This window comes from Mauremys mutica, chromosome 2, assembly GCF_020497125.1.
Source record: "Mauremys mutica isolate MM-2020 ecotype Southern chromosome 2, ASM2049712v1, whole genome shotgun sequence".
NCBI classification, from domain to species: Eukaryota; Metazoa; Chordata; order Testudines; family Geoemydidae; genus Mauremys; species Mauremys mutica.
In genome coordinates this window covers 78,207,219-78,224,712 of record NC_059073.1, presented here as the reverse complement: position 1 = coordinate 78,224,712, position 17,494 = coordinate 78,207,219, and the positions used below count along the sequence as shown (strand labels likewise).

The window sequence follows — 17,494 nt, the reverse complement described above, 5'->3', positions numbered from 1 at the left end:
GGAGGAGCCCGAGTGGGAAGAAGGAGCTGGTTGTTGGCCTTGTCTGCACTTATAGCCCTTGCCCTTCCTGTGGTAGGGCTCCGGACGGGCCTGACTGGTTGGTCTTTGAGGTTGCTGTGGTCTGAATCTCTAGTGGGGGGTCGGTGTATAGAGACCCAGGGAATGTAGAGTAGCCCCAGAGTCCTTGAGCCCACGTAATCTTGTGTCTTTGTTCTGCAAACAGGGCTAGGCCATCGAAGGGGAGGTCCTGGATTGATTGCTGAGCCTCCGTTGATAGCCCGGAAGACATCAGCCACGATGCTCGTCTCATCGACACGGCTGTTGTGATGGACCTGGCAGCTGAGTCCACTGTGTCGGAGGTGGCCTGAAGGGCTGCCCTTGCCACATTTCTCCCTTCATCCAAAATGGCCAGGAACTCTTGACTGGTGTCTTCCGGCAGCGAGTCTGCAAACTTGGCCAGAGACTGCCACACATTGAAATCATACCTCCCGAGTAAGGCCTGATGGTTTGCCATTCATAATTGGAGGTTGGCAGATGAATAATTTTTTTCTGCCAAATAAGTCCAACCTCTTGCCATCCTTGTTTTTGGGAACTGGGCTGGGTTGCCCTTGCCTGTCTCTCTTGTTGGCCGCAGAGACCACTAAAGAGTTTGGGGCTGGGTGAGAATACAGATATTCAAACCCTTTTGCAGGAAATGGGCAGGAGAGAAGATGGGGTCTTCCATAAGGCTTTTACCAGCTTTACTACCCCTTCATGTACCTGGAGCACCACCCTAGATGGAGCTACCGCAGCCAGAATGTCGAATAAAGTGTCAGAGGGTTCCGCCAACTCCTCTGCTTCCAATCCCAAGTTTGCCATCACTCTCTTCAGCAGCTCCTGGTGTGTCTTGGCATCGTCCTGTGGCACTGTCTTGGACAGTCCTGTCACTGCCTTGTTGGGTGAGGATGATGAGGAGCCGAAGGCGGGGGAGGGGCTGACTCAGCGTCCCTTGCATGGGTGGTCTCCACCGAGGCCAGAGGGTGCTTCTGGGCCCCTTGATCAGATCCCTCTTCTGATTCCAGAGGAGGGTGGGAGACTGTTGCCGACCTCCTCCCTGATGCCCCTGACACTGAGTGCTGCATCTGAGTCTCCGATACCTGGGGAAACCCCCATGGGTTCCAAAAGTACGATGGGGCTGGCCATTGGCCCTGGGGCCATGCACTGTCTGGTGGCCCCTGAGGGGCCCGCCCCGCAGATCTGGTTGTGTGTGCCTGGACAGAGGGACCTGCTATCTCCTAAGCCTCTAAGCCCGAGGAGAAAAGTTTCTGTCGGGGGGAACAATGCAGTGCTGATGCTGCATCCATGGCCCCTCCATGCCTGCTATCTTAGTGACTGTGGCTGGGGGACAGGTCCTGGGATTCCAGATCCTGGTGCCATCTGTCCGGGGACTGACAGCGGAGGTTGGCAGATTGGCCATGGTACACCGGCAATCGACATCTAGAGCTCAGGGACCCCAGAGATTGTTGCTGTGAGTCCGGCGATCTATGTCTTGGTGGCAGGGACCGGCTTGTGGTCCCGGCAATTGGCATCATGGTCCTGGTTGACTTCGTTGCCCCAAGGAGCGATGCCTCTGCTCCGGCAACCGGTGCCATGATTCCAGGTACCAGTGGCATGCTACGGATCTGCATTGACCATAGGGCAAGCAATGCCACACCTCAGGGGACTGGTGCCAAGAGTCCAGAGAACAGTGCCAGGAACTCCGGTCTGTATGGGCAAGTCCGAAGCGCCTCCCGGGGATCCTGCTTCGACATCAACCGCTGCGGTGCCAGGGAGCGATGCTGCACAGACAGAGACTGTTGCACAGACCCCAATGCCGGCTTCACTGTAGGGACAACTACGTCTTGATGGGGTGTCGGTAGCACCAGCAAAGACATGATGTCTTTTGTAGCCTGGAAGGCCTCCGGCATGGATGGGACTTACAGGTGCTGGGAACCTCTGCCAATACCCGGGGTGGCTGGTGGTTCCCTAGGAGGGCTGGGTTGCCTAGCCGGCGATGCAGGTGCCTGGCTGGGCTCCGGAGACATGCTGTCCCACATGGGCCTCTTTGGACTTTTCCTTTTCAGTACGGGATGCCACAGAATGCCCTCTCCCGGTGTGCTTCCTTTGCATTTTAGCAGGTACTGGGGACTGGGACCAGCACTGGGAGGTCGGTGCCACTGGCACACTTCATGCTGATGCCACTGCGCTCGGAGTGGAGTCTGATTTCAGTGATTTGGAGACCGGCACGAGGGCTGACTCCATGAGGAGCGGTCTCAGTCTTATGTCCCGCTCCTTTTTAGTTCTTGGCTTGAAGCTCTTGCAGATGTGACACTTATTGCTAACATGGGTTTCCCCCAGACATTTCAAGCAGCTTTGATGAGGGTTGCTGATCGGCATAGGCTTTTTGCAGCGATCACAAGGCTTGAGGCCCGGGGACTGAGGCATGCCCCGTCCCTGGGCTAAGTCCCTTAGGGGACTATCTAACTTAGTTAGTTAATAGTATTATAGTTATTAAGAGAACAAAAGAACTACTTATCTAAGAACTATTTACACAATAAATAATAGGAAGAACACTGGGTAAGAGTACTTGCCGAAGCAAGGAGATGTTCCACTACGTCACTGGCAGTAAGAAGGAATTGAGGGGGCCGATGCTGCCCCTTATACCGGCACATATGCATGCCACCAGAGGGTGCCAGAGCCGGCCCCCTACAGATACCATTGAAGGAAAAACTTCCGGCACTGGTGCTTGTGGTGTGCACACACACCTAACATGGAATGGACATGAACAAGCACTTGAAGAAGTATTTTATGTGCATTGTGTACAGGTCAAAATCCTTATGCAAGCCAAGAGGCAGTGGAGAACCAGGCACAGTGTTTGTAAGTCAATTGCTGCTGCAAAAGGAAGACATAAGCATAAAAACACATAGGGCCTGATTTGCCACTGCCTTGCACCCTATGTAATCAAGTACAACTGTGTAAAGTGGGTGTAACATGCAACTGTTCTGATCTGGTAGCATTTTGACTCACTTTACCAGATGTAAATAACTAAACAAGGTATAAGGCAGTGGAGAATCCAGCCCTGTATTTTTCTGGATCAACAGAGAAAACCCTTCAAATTATGAACATCTGAAGGTAAATCAGAGACGAGGATTTTAGCCACTTACCAGAGTCCCTTCAATTCTATGCATACTAATTTAAAAGTCTAAAGAGGTACCATTATGCTTAAATTCAGTGTTCTTGTCTTTGAAAGCAAATAGCAAGTGTGTTCACTTCTAATGTTAGTGAAAATGAAGATAAATTCTTGTATTTTTACTGTATTAATGGACTGTGTTGTCTTTTAACTGCTTATGAGAAAAACTTACTTTGTAAACCCAGAATTTGAGGTTTAGGCCAAGATTTCAGTCACACCAGCTATAAAAACATTCATTCCATTGATTTTAGTGGAGTGGTTCTGCATTTGTACCAGTGTAACTAAGAGCATAATTTGGTCCTAATCCTTAAAATCACTATTGCAAGAAGTGCTCTTCACTACACTTACACATGGGGACTTTGAAGGCAGAGTGTATGAGAAGCCAAGTTGTGCAAAAATGGAATGACATTTCTTTACCTTTTAAGATCTTTTGATGCTGTGTTGCTTGCAGAGCATATGAAGTAGCTGTAGGTTAGGATTACAGAGGGGGAGACAGTTCTGCAATGCAGAGTGAGCTTTTCGGTGTCTGAGTTTTGAAGCATTCATGAACACAACATCCTCATGACTTCACATAGATCACATGCAGGTAGAATATAATGCACAAAACTGATCTTGTCTTTTCAGGCTGTATTTGGACATTTAGCCTTCATTTTTAAAAGTTAAAATCCATGTGAAGAATATTTCTGTAGTGGGAAAAAAGTTAAAATCAGTCTGAAATGGCAGTCTGTCAGCATGTAATGTTCGGTGTGTTCTAGCTACTTGCTTCACAAGACACCGGCATCTATCTGAGATGAGACTTTTTGTTCCCAGTTTGCTTTTAAAGCATAAATCTGAAATAAGGGGTCAATTATGGTAGTTTTGTTTTGCCAGGAATTCTGTTCTATTAAAATATTTACGTCACCCGTTATTACTTTCCAGAATGTAATATTGTTCATTTCAGTGCTTCTCGAATATTATTTGTTGTATGGTACACAGGCTGGCAGTATGACAGTTGAACATGCAGGACCTGCAAGTGGCTCAGCTACATCTCCTTCTAGTTCTGTCCAGGTTCCTTTCTCAGGACTGTAGCAAATAGTAGAAGATTTGTAGGCTCCCTATGACAGAACAAAAGCTTATTGAAACGTGAGAGCAAAACTTGAGATACATTAAAGAGGCTCAATTGTCATAAAGTGCTGAACACTCACCCTTTCAAAATCAAGTCAGTCTGTATCCACAAAAAAACGAGGCGTCTGGTGGCACCTTAAAGACTAACAGATTTATTTGGGCATAAGCTTTCCGCTTATGCCCTAATAAATCTGTTAGTCTTTAAGGTGCCACCGAACTCCTCGTTGTTGCTCTAAAAATGTCTTTAGTGAGGTATACAAGTATTGAGGGACCCAAAATCACTACTCAATTTTGCCAAATTACACTCCTGTTTTGTATCACTGCACCTCATACAAATTAAAATAATTTATTCTAAAATATCTTATCTTAAAAAGAAACTGAAATAATGAAAAAATGCTAAAAGTTCCCTACAAGTGACTGATGCTCAGATTAAAAAAAACCCTGAAGCTGTCTTAAATCAATCCATGTCCTCTTCCCCAACTTCATTAGTGCATATACTCATGTACATCATGCAAATAACATTACCAAAGAAGCTTTACTTCTTTTTTCTAAAGTCAACTATAAAGGGGCTGATCTTTCTCTTATCCGGCAGTAAATCAGAGGTTAATAGAGCAACCATGCTGTACAACTAGTGTAAGTTTGAGGAGAACCCGGCTCAATGTGTTGGTAAAAATATTTCAGTCCAAGTCAATGGGACTATTCATGTAAGTAAGGGAAGCAAGATCTTAAACATACATTAAAATTACACTTGTTTAATAACATCAAAATGTACATGTAGGGCTACATTTTCCAAAAAATTGCATGTATTCTAACCTATAAAAACGTACATAGGTGCCAAAAGGTAATTGTGCAGGCAGATACACACTTGCAAATAGGCACTTTACACAGAAAGTTCAATCAATAACACTTAATTTTATATAGTACTTTATGGGCCCAATCCTGTACCACTGACGTCAATCCTGACTTCAAAGCACTGTATAACATCAACTAAAACTCACAATAACAGAATAAAACAGGTAGGTAAGTACTAATAGTCCCCTTTGGGGAACTTAGAATGTGAAGTGACTTGCGCCAGGCCATGCAGGGAGCCAGCGGAAGAGCTGGGATTATAACCCCAGACCTTTTGATACCCAACTATGTACTAAATCCTTTAGACTATAACATTTCACAGCAGTTGTTTTGCATGCCCAATCCCCAGGGTTCAGTGGAGCTTCTTGTTTTACATGTATGCGTGCATTTTATGGATGTAACTTAAGCAACAGCGTTTGCAGGCTAAGGCCCAGAATTTTAAAGCTATTTAAGCATTGCAGCTCTCAGCATTGCAATGCCTAATTGATTTAGGAGCTTAAGTCCCATTTTCAAAAGTGTGTTAGGCACTTTAAATCCCACTGTCAGTTAATGTCCTAATTGCCTATATCACTTCTATAAATGAGATTTAGGCTCCTAAATCACTTTGGCAGTGCAACGCTAAGCTTTAAAAATCTGGGACTTAGCCCTTAATCTATATTTTCATAATAAAATAAAATTGGAAATGAAATAAGATTATTTCCATCAGAAAATCAATAAGTAATGTCAGCTTTACAAACCAAGCTGTAAATCAGCCTCAAGAACATTTTCAATGCATCCAAGATTTTGACAGTCCTTGATTTATATTTTCAGCATTTCTTAGAAGGAAAAAAAGAACAGGCACAACTTTTTTCAGACAGTAACTAAAAATTGCATGAGGAGCCATTTTCAGAAAACAGGTACACACCATACTCCAACTGTAGCCTCCGACAAGGTAAATACTATCATCAAGAACTGCGCATCCAGGGCCACTGCGACCTTCCAAAATAGGAGTCTGAAGAATATTCCACTGGTCACCTTTTGGATCATAGCATTCCACAAGCATCACATCAAGATGGGAAAAACCTGAATAAAATATTTAGAAAATAAGTTAAAGCAGGCATCTTTACGTTTCTAGATCCTTTTTAAAAGCCACATTTATTTCAAAAGTACAACTGCGGCCACCTCTAATAGTTCCTGATGGATGGTAATAGTAATAGGAATTTTCTAAAAAATATAAAAGCCAGGAGCTGCGAAGTCTGGATCTGAAATTCTGTGAATTTGTATGCAGTGTTTTGGTTTGGGCCCATACCTATTTAAACAAAGTGAAAATACATAGTAACAGTTCCAATACCAACTTCAACTCCCCAACCACTATCCTGCATTTAACTTCCACAGTCACCTACTATCCAGGAATAAAGATACCGTACTGGCCTATCAGCTGCAAAACTATCCACTCCCCATCACAAAGATCTCCCACAGGCCAGCGACCACATTGTCTTATATTAACTTCCAAAAATGGGCCACACATGACTATAGAAGGAGCCCAATTTTATGCTATTAACCTTACTTATATAGTTCAGAAGTCCCATGCCACCAAAACCAGAGGTCAACTTTTTCCACATCCACCCTGATCATATGATGAAAGACTCCCAAATAGCCTACCCTTACAATAAAGGCCTAAAAAATCCCTGTACTTGATACAAGCCAGCAGGATAGCTGCAGATGTTATCATAATGCAAAAATCTAAGTTATTCAGGGAAAACTGGCATTTATTCCATTCGGCCACTAGTGAGGGTCTTCCACCTGTAACTGGAGGAGAAGTGAGGGTAAAGGGACAGAAAGATAAAGCTAGTGATGGAAAATGTTCTGAGTATTTCGAGACTTTCCAATGTTTAAGGTTTTGAAAAACTAAATTTTTTTAACTTTTTTAACTTTAACTTAGAACTTCCTGACTTCAAATGTTTGGGGTTTTGCTTTTTAGAAATATTTTATTTACAACAATGTTGTTTTAAATTAATAAATATTAAGACAGAACCTTAGCACTTTCTCAATGAATCTTTTTTAAGGAAATTTCTCTATCATTCAAAAAAATAAAAATAAAATTATTCTATTTCCTCCCAGCACTAGTAAGTTTAGAAGAAAGTCATTTTAGAAAAGAATGATGAAAAATCTTATCCAATGTACAGATATGTAAGCCAGCTCCTCTAATGTTTATTTCTTTAACTATTTCAATTTATACTAACTCTTTAAAAAGCACCTAACCCAAGGACTCCGGGTCCCTGTAATGAATCAAAAATACAACTGCATAACAAACCTAACCAAACCAGAGGCTTCTCTTCATCCCAAACTAGAAAATAACTAAGAAATGATGAAAGCAGACCCCAAACAATATCCCTCCTCACCAACCAATTATCCCACTCTAGAAGTGGGGGCAGTGTTCCCTGAAGATCAACAGATCCAAGCTATTCTGGACAAACACGGGATGGGGAGTAAGTTTCAAAATTTAGGTTGCCTCAAGTAGAATGTCTTGCTAGTAGCTACTATTTTATACAGATGGGGTTCCAGCTTGAGCACCAATGCTGACTTCTGCAGCAATAATGCATGGCGAGAAGCTGTCCCTAAAGTAGACCGGTTCCAAGCCATTTAGGAGTCTATCATTTAAAATCAACATCTTAAACCTCACCCAGAAACCACAGATAGGCAATGCAGAAGCACTGGTGTCATATGCTTCCAGAAAGATACTCTGCTTAATAAGCAGGCTGCCATATTCTGAACAAGCGTCAGTTTCCAGCTGATTTAAGGTGTAGCCTCATTAGTGTGCATTGCAGCAGTCATGAAGGGCAAAGACCACATCCACAAAAAGAATGGTCACTCTCTCCTGACGGAGATGGAAAAAAGCCTTCCTGGTCACTGCTGCTTTGTAATCATTAAACAGAAGCTGGGGTGCAACGATGCCCCCAGATTGTGAAAAGGTGGGTACAAGTCTTCCAAGCAAGAGGTAGATATAACACGCTCTCTCTCTGGTTGCGTCCTGCAACCAAATCAGTATCACCCCAGTATTATCGGCATTGATCTCAGCCAGCTAGACCTCGTCCATGCCCCAATCTCCCCCAGACATTGAGTAAAGTATTCAATAGCGCTGACTGGATCAGACAAGACAGCGAAGGAGAGATGGGTATCAACAAAATGAAGATACTGAGGCCCATGCCTCCCCACTAACGCTCCTACTGGCCCCATATACACAAGGATGGAAACAGGGAGGGAGACAAGATGGAGCCCTGTGGAACACCACATATGAGCTCCCTTAGAGATGATAAGTAATTACTTGAAGCCACCATCAGGGAATGCTCAGCCAGGAAAGAATGAAGAAGCCACATAAGAGAAGCCTTATGATACCACTCTTGTCAGGAGAAGAGCACCTACCAATGCCACCACCACAGTTGTACTTGTGCCATTTGCAGGTCTGTATCCAGATTGTCAAGGAGATCTGAGGCATCTACAGCCAAGCTCTAAGATACGACTGCATTTGCTACAATCCTTCAGACAGAGACAAGCACTTACAAGATCTCTATCAAGCATTCTTAAAACTACAATACCCACCTGCTGAAGTGAAAAAAAGATTGACAGAGCCAGACGAGTACCCAGAAGTCACCTCCTACAAGACAGGCCCAACAAAGAAAATAACAGAACACCACTAGCTGTCACCTTCAGCCCCCAACTAAAACCTCTCCAGCGCATCATCAAAGATCTACGATCTATTCTGAAAGATGATCCCTCACTTTCACAGATCTTGGGGGACAGACCTGTCCTCGCTTACAGACAACCCCCCCAACCTGAAGCAAATACTCACCAGCAACCACACATCACTGAACAAAAACACTAACCCAGGAACCCACCCTTGCAACAAAGTCCGATGCCAACTCTGTCCAGATATCTATTCAAGTGACATCATCATAGGACCTAATCACATCAGCCATACCATCAGGGGCTCATTCACCTGCACATCTACCAATGTGATATATGCCATCATGTGCCAGCAATGCCCCTCTGCCATGTACATTGGCCAAACTGGACAGTCTCTACGCAAAAGAATTAATGGACACAAGTCTGACATCAGGAATCACAACACTCAAAAACCAGTAGGAGAACACTTTAACCTGTCTGGTCATTCAGTGACAGACCTGCGGGTGGCAGTTTTGCAACAGAAAAGCTTCAAAAACAGACTCCAACGAGAAACTGCTGAGCTGGAATTGATATGCAAACTAGATACAATTACCTTAGGTTTCAATAGGGACTGGGAATGGCTGAGCCATTACAAACATTGAATCTATCTCCCCTTGTAAGTATTCTCACACTTCTTATCAAACTGTCTGTACTGGGCTATCTTGATTATCACTTCAAAATTTTTTTTCCTTACTTAATTGGCCTCTCAGAGTTGGTAAGACAACTCCCACCTTTTCATGCTCTCTGTATGTGTATATATATCTCCTCAATATATGTTCCATTCCATGCATCCGAAGAAGTGGGCTGTAGCCCACGAAAGCTTATGCTCAAATAAATTTGTTAGTCTCTAAGGTGCCACAAGTACTCCTGTTCTTTTTGAGGCATCTAGGTCTCTGAGATTGATTCTCCACTGCCTTGTACTTTGTGGAGTCATTTACAATTGTGCAAAGTAGGTGCAAAGATATTGTAAAACTCTATAAAATTGGAATGATAGAACTTATGCCCACTTTGCAAATGGCTACACAAGATACAAGCAAAATGGGAGAATCAAGATCTGAATGTGGAAGCCTACAGACAATATATATGTAAACAAAGAATTAGGTACTCAAAAAAGGCAAAACTAGATCTGTGCTCCAGCTTTCACTGGGGATCAATGCATCACAATTCTGAGATCTTCACGTTAAGCCATTTTGAGTTAAGAGTGGACAAAAGAAGTTAGGATAATTTTTTCAAAGTGTAAATCCACTCTTTTTTTGATAACAGCTTGTTAGATTGGCAACAATAGCGTCTCTTCTTTCAGTGGTCAAGTCTGTGAATTTTTTAGAAGGGGTCAAAATGTGGTTTAGAATTGGCACCATCTTACAGTCTAGACTGTGGAATCTACTTTGGTTCTATAATTCTTATAATGACCCTCTGAGGTAAATTGTATTACTGTCACTTTACAGATGGGCAAATTGAGGCCCAGAGACATTAAATGATTTGCCCAAGTTCACACAGGGATTGAGTTGATCAGCTAGAAATAGATAACAGGAGTACATGCTCCCATTACATGCTCTATTCTTTAGACAACATTTCCTCTTATCAAATACCTTAAATCTCAAGAAAGCCCAAACAATTTTAGGAACACTGCAATAAAATTACAGTCTTAGTCATACACCAATATGATTTGTTTTATATTTCTATCTTCTTTCTCATCAAAGGGAACAGAAAACAGAAAAGAGAAGGAGAATATAAGACTTTCTGCGAAAGGGCATTTGGTGATATAAGTAGCCCATAACAATGACGCTTGCAAAATTATTAGTTTATGTCAGGAATGAACAGGTGTGACGAAATGATTTGGCATCACAGCAGAATTTTCAAGGGACCATAATGAGGCCAACCCAGTGTGATTCATAGATTCATAGATGCTAGGACTGGAAGGGACCTCGAGAGGTCATTGAGTCCAGTCCCCTGTCCTCATGGCAGGACCAAATACTATCTAGACCATCCTGGATAGACATTTATCTAACCTACTCTTAAATATTTCCAGAGATGGAGATTCCACAATCTCCCTAGGCAATTTATTCTAGTGTTTAACCACCCTGCAGTTAGGAACATTTTCCTAATGTCCAACGTAAACTTCCCTTGCTGCAGTTTAAGCCCATTGCTTCTTGTTCTATCCTTAGAGGCTAAGGTGAACAAGTTTTCTCCCTCCTCCTTATGACACCCTTTTAGATACCTGAAAACTGCTATCATGTCCCCTCTCAGTCTTCTCTTTTCCAAACTAAACAAACCCAATTCTTTCAGCCTTCCTTCATAGGGCATGTTCTCTAGACCTTTAATCATTCTTGTTGCTCTTCTCTGGACCCTCTCCAATTTCTCCACATCTTTCTTGAAATGCGGTGCCCAGAACTGGACACAATACTCCAGTTGAGACCTAACCAGTGCAGGGTAGAGCGGAAGAATGACTTCTCCTGTCTTGCTCACAACACACCTGTTAATGCATCCCAGAATCATGTTTGCTTTTTTTGCAACAGCATCACACTGTCGACTCATATTTAGCCTGTGGTCCACTATAACCCCCAGATCCCTCTCTGCCGTACTCCTTCCTAGACAGTCTCTTCCCATTCTGTATGTGTGAAACTGAGTGTTCCTTCCTAAGTGGAGCACTTTGCATTTGTCTTTGTTAAACTTCATCCTGTTTACCTCAGACCATTTCTCCAATTTGTCCAGATCATTTTGAATTATGACCCTATCCTCCAAAGCAGTTGCAATCCTTCCCAGTTTGGTATAATCTGCAAACTTAATAAGCATACTTTCTATGCCAATATCTAAGTCAGTGGTTCTCAAAGTTTTGTACTGGTGACCCCTTTCACACAGCAAGTCTCTGAGTGCGACCCCCCTTATAAATTAAAAACACTTTTTAATATATTTAACGCCATTATAAATGCTGGGGGGAAAGTGGGGTTTGGGGTGGAGGCTGACAGCTCACGACCCCTCCACATAATAACCTCACGACCCCCTGAGGGGTCACGACCCCCAGTTTAAGAACCCATGATCTAAGTAGTCGATGAAGATATTGAACAGCGCCGGTCCTGGTGTGCCCAGAATCTGCCAGAGACCCCCCCTCAACATTACAGTATACCCACAATTAGTTATGATGAGGTAAAGACACTGACACTAGTAGAGATCCAGCTTCACAAATGAGTGCTTTGCCATTGAGCTATCAGAGCGTCTTTACTACCCCAAGTCAATCATAGAATCATAGAATATCAGGGCTGGAAGGGACCTCAGGAGGTCATCTAGTTCAACCCCCTGCTCAAAGCAGGACCAATTCCCAACTAAATCATCCCAGCCAGGGCTTTGTCAAGTCTGACCTTAAAAACCTCTAAGGAAGGAGATTCCACCACCTCCCTAGGTAACCCATTCCAGGGCTTCACCACCCTCCTAGTGAAAACATTTTTCCTAATATCCAACCTAAACCTCCTCCACTGCAACTTGAGATCATTACTCCTTGTTCTGTCATCTGCTACCACTGAGAACAGTCTAGATCCATCCTCTTTGGAACCCCCTTTCAGGTAGTTGAAAGCAGCTATCAAATCCCCCCTCATTCTTCTCTTCTGTAGACTAAACAATCCCAGTTCCCTCAGCCTCTCCTCATAAGTCATGTGCTCCATCCCCCTAATCATTTTTGTTGCCCTCTGCTGGACTCTTTCCAATTTTTCCACAGCCTTCTTGTAGTGTGGGGCCCAAAACTGGACACAGTACTCCAGATGAGGCCTCATCAATGTCGAATAGAGGGGAATGATCCCGTCCCTCGATCTGCTGGCAATACCCCTACTTATACAGCCTAAAATGCCATTAGCCTTCTTGGCAACAAGGACACACTGTTGACTCATATCCAGCTTCTCGTCCACTGTAACCCCCAGGTCCTTTTCTGCAGAACTGCTTCCTAGCCATTCGGTCCCTAGTCTGTAACAGTGAATGGGATTCTTCTGTCCTAAGTGCAGGACTCTGCACTTGTCCTTATTGAACCTCATCAGGTATCTTCTGGCCCAGTGTTCTAATTTATCTAGGTCCCTCTGTATCCTATCCCTACCCTCCAGCGTATCTACCACTCCTCCCAGTTTAGTGTCATCTGCAAACTTGCTGAGAGTGCAGTCCACGCTGTCCTCCAGATCACTAATGAAGATATTGAACAAACCCAGCCCCAGGACTGACCTTTGGGGCACTCCACTTGAAACCAGCTGCCAATTAGACATGGAGCCATTGATCACTACCCATTGAGCCCGACGATCTAGCCAGCTTTCTATCCACCTTATAGTCCATTCATCCAGCCCATACTTCTTTAACTTGCCGGCAATGCAGCATTTGTTGCAGAATCAACACTACAATCCACTCTCCCTTCACTTACAGTTCTTCTTTGAGCTCCTCATCACTGGGCAAATAAGAAGAAATGTTTTTCAAAGAACTCTTTCTCAAAACAACAGACTGCGTTTTGGGAGCAAAGATGGCAAATATCCCACAACAAAGAGCAACTCAGCCATGTCTGAAGCATACAAGGCAACAACATGGTACAGCAGAAAATATGATTGTAACATGTTCCATTTTATTTGTCTGATGAAATTGGGAGATGCCACCAGGGAGATCAGAACTGTGGTCACAACTTCCTGAGTAAAGAGACCTTACTAAAGTGTGTATTACAGTTCCATTTAATTTTAATCAACACACGTTCAAATATACTTTAATCAACATTTTGCTATTCTATGGAACATATGAGTCAAGGAACACAAAGCACTTTGTTTACAACCCCCACGTTGAGTAGGCCAGATCTTAAGGCCGAATCCTCAGCTGGCATATATCAATGATATTCCAATGGAGTGATGCTCTTTATTCATTAAACTGAGGATCTGACCCTCTATTTATAAAACATTAAGAGTCCAATGCTGAAACCCTTCTGGGAGCAATATTAAAAATATGGAAATGCACTCTCTTTAGTTAAATGTATATAGTGTTGCAACTCTGTCCTTTACTTATTGCTTTCCTCTGTTGCATGGAAGGACAAAATAGAGCCTAAAAGAAGAAATGAAGAGGGGAACATTTCCAGTTTTTACATACCTCTTAATTTTGTTATTCCAATAGAAAAATGAATGGTGGAGCTCTGTGGAAATAAGACTAGAATGACACTTAAAATGCTACAGCTGTGCAGCTTCAGCGCTTGTGTAGACATGACAGTGACAGCATAGGTAGTTAATCACTCCCATCACTGTAGTTAATCCACTTCCCCAACAGGCAGTAGCTAGATTGACAGACAACTTCATCCGTCAATTTAGCGCTGTCTACACTAGGGGTTAGATTGGCTTAACTATGTCGCTCAGGGGTGTGGATTTTCCACATCCCCGAGCAACGTAGCTGGGTCAACCTCACTTTTTAGTATAGAACTGTTTCAAAGATCAACATTTCAAAGTACTCAAAGACCAGTATTTTCAAACTTGGCACCTAAAAGTGGCCTGATTTTCAGGTGTGTGGTACATAGAGAGCTTCTACTCCTTCTTTCTTTTGGCCTATCCCACCTTAGAATGCTCCTGTAGGCTGCACAGTACTGGCTAACCTAGTTCTGCACTTGGCATAAAGGCACTATCTGCCACAGTGCTATTTACTGAGGGGACTTTATGCTTCCCTATGGTCCCTATATGTGCTTCAGCCAACTATGCATATAGGGGAAAATTTTCCAAAGTGCATGAGGCTATGTTTACAAAGAAAGATATGATTGTATCACAGGTAGTCATAATCTTGTTGACATTAATCTAGCTAGTACAGGTAACAATAGCAGTGTAAATGTAGTGGCACAGGCTTTAGCACAGGCTAACAACCAGAGTACATACCCAAGCTCCCTACAGGGATTGTACTCTGGTTGCTAGCACATGCTGAAGCTTGTGTCTTCATATGGGTCGTCCATAACAAGGTCATAGCAGTACAGCCAGGGGACATATTCTCAATCATCAACACCCCTTACAAAGGAAATATACCTTCATTAATGAAATGTAAATGAAGATGTCACCTTGCAACAGCAATTTGCCTGTGAAATTTTGTATGTCTACACTGTTACGCTACATTTACACTACAAGCTAGGGGTGCAATTCCCCTGCTCGTATACACATACTAAAACTGGTGGGTATGTACTCGGCATGGCTCAGCTGTGCTTCTGTAGCCTGTGCTATTGTGGCTACATTGCTATTTTATACTCACGTTATTTCAATGAGAGGTAGCTTGAGTATGTGTAAACAAGCAGGACAATCCCACCCCTTGCTCATAGTGTACACGTAGCCCTATTTTCCCCATATTAGCTTGATTAAAGCTACGCATGCTACACTCATACCTTCACTTGTAATGTGGACATCCCCAAAGTGACTTAAGGTCTCATTGGGACTTAGGCTCATAAGTTATTCAGGCACTTTTGAAAATTTTACCCATAGTCATTTTTACTGCTTCTCCTGCACTGTCAGTTAGTTTCCCCTTTTGTCTGTGTGGCTCTTTCATGCTGCAACGGGGGAGACAAAACAAACAAATTTGATTATAAAATGACAGACATTGTCAGGGAGACACAGGGGCAGGAGAGGTGCATGAAACTTCTATAAACTCATTTTTTAAACTGTCTAGATTACACAGCATCCTTTTAACATTAATGGGAGTGGCATGTACATATTCAAAGAAGAACACTGGATGCCTATACACTAGTCATTAAAGAAAAGCTTTTAAAAGATGAAAACAAGAGACCTTTAAACAGAATTAATAAAGAATTTAAATTCACAGGCTACATTTAATATTAAAAAGGGATTTTAATTCCCTAGTCCTAATATTTAATGGATGGTTTTTCATTAAATCAGGGGGTTGTTTCTCTGTGAGGCTGTGAATAAAACTATTACTTCACATCTTGGAAAATGATTTAGAGGAAAATATTGCTGTTACATTTGGGTCAAAGAATAATCTGTTTGTTTCTCTGAATTCATGGTAATGACAAATTGTCCATGCTTTTGAGTAATAGAAGCTCCTGTTTTTTTATTATCCAAAGCATTCATTACTCATATATTTAATGTACTGTTATAATTTTGAAATAATTTGCATAAGATGTTTTTAAAACTGCTGGCTTAAGCATCCTGTTAAATTGTGTTTCAGGGTTTTTAAACCTAGTTTAACAATGACTAGCTAACAGAAATATCCTCTGTCCAGAGACAGGCCATTGAAATGTTGTTTTGCTATAAAAAGGTGACCTTTCAAATGGTTTCCTCCAATTGCATACAGTCGATCATTCATTACAGCCAAAGTGTGGATAGCTCGCTTTGTGTTCATGTCCTGTTTTCGGGCCCAGACGTCCATTACAGGATCGTAGCAGTACAGCCAGGGGACATATTCTCCATTATGAACACCCCCTACAAAGGAAATATACCTTCATTAATTAAATGTAAATGAAGATGTCGCCTTGCAACAGGAATTTGCCTGTGAAGTTTTGTATGTAGCAGTAATACGAAAAGAGACTTGCCCGAAATATATATCTTGCCATTGTGCACTGCTCCTGCATGCGCTGCTAGAGGTTGCGGTAAAGAAGATACATAACGCCATTCATTTGTCTCTAAATTATAGCATTCCACGCTGGACAAGTAGCCAGTTTCATTTCTTCCACCAATCACATACAAGTTCTTATCAAGCCGACATGCATAGAAGCTGGCTCTCCTAGAGTAAATAAATAAATAAATATAAATAATCCAATTAGTTACTAAGACAATTCTTTCATTCTATTCTTTGAACTAAATTAGCTGTTACTTTAAGTTCTACTTCAAAAAGGAGTGTCTGTGGGTTTCAAACGTTTAGGGCCATTTAAAAATTGGATCTGGTTTGCTAATGAAATATGTGCTCTGCATCAAATGAATACTTTGTTTTTCATGTCAAAACAATTAATACACATACATCTAGTGACGAATACCTTTCTTTTCCCAAAGCTTTAAATAGCACTGAAGGATAAAAAGGTGCTTATTAATGTTTGGGGCATTTGGTACTTTGTAAGGATATAACAACTTAGTAAGACAAAGTGAAAAATGAGGTAGATAATGTAACAATAATAAATTATCTTGACATTCACTTTCTTTATGGTCCTTCAAGGGTCATTGTTCCCAATTTACTAAGAGAACCACATCATCAAAATTTTTCTTCAATTATCATTTTTTTCTTCTTTCTGCAGTACTGCAAATAGAACAACTTTCCTTAAGCCAGGCACAGTATTACATTTCTGCCCTTTAACTCACAAAGGTCCAACTAACTAACTCTGATCAAAGTTTTAGCCATCTGCCTGGTTTCACATACAACTCAGGTACACAGGAAACTAATTATTGTTTCTGGTCAGGGCTATGTGCTGACAGAACTTCTCCTACAGTTTGCTTTCCTAGCTCCTTCAAAATTAATGTTAAGTGTTTACTACAGGAATAAAAATAGAGTATTGGGGGTGTTTTAAGACTTTCCTAGTTTGGGCCAATCCTTACTCATGGAAGACTCCCCAGATGTTAATGGGAGATTTCCTAGAGTAAGAATGGCAGCATCAGGCCCTTTAGTTGTAAAAAGCATCAGTATGAGGAAGAAAACAGCAGTGCTGAATAGCTG

At 42.2% G+C, this 17,494-nt stretch overlaps 1 protein-coding gene across 2 annotated transcripts in view; it reads right to left on the bottom strand.

The window, feature by feature from the left end:
* Positions 1-2,774: 2,774 nt before the first annotated feature.
* Positions 2,775-17,494, bottom strand: part of KLHL14 (kelch like family member 14) — a 78,741-nt gene continuing 64,021 nt past the window's right edge. Inside the window, exons 5-9 of one of the 2 annotated variants that reach the window (XM_045003230.1) lie at positions 16,383-16,573; positions 16,114-16,272; positions 6,066-6,223; positions 4,215-4,302; positions 2,775-3,891 (exon numbers count right to left, since the gene is read on the bottom strand). In XM_045003230.1, coding sequence (XP_044859165.1) covers positions 3,848-3,891; positions 4,215-4,302; positions 6,066-6,223; positions 16,114-16,272; positions 16,383-16,573 — 640 coding nt within the window. In that variant the 3' untranslated portion in view covers positions 2,775-3,847. Of the gene's footprint in view, positions 4,303-6,065; positions 6,224-16,113; positions 16,273-16,382; positions 16,574-17,494 lie in introns of both variants that reach the window. The other variant, XM_045003229.1, reaches the window with a different exon arrangement.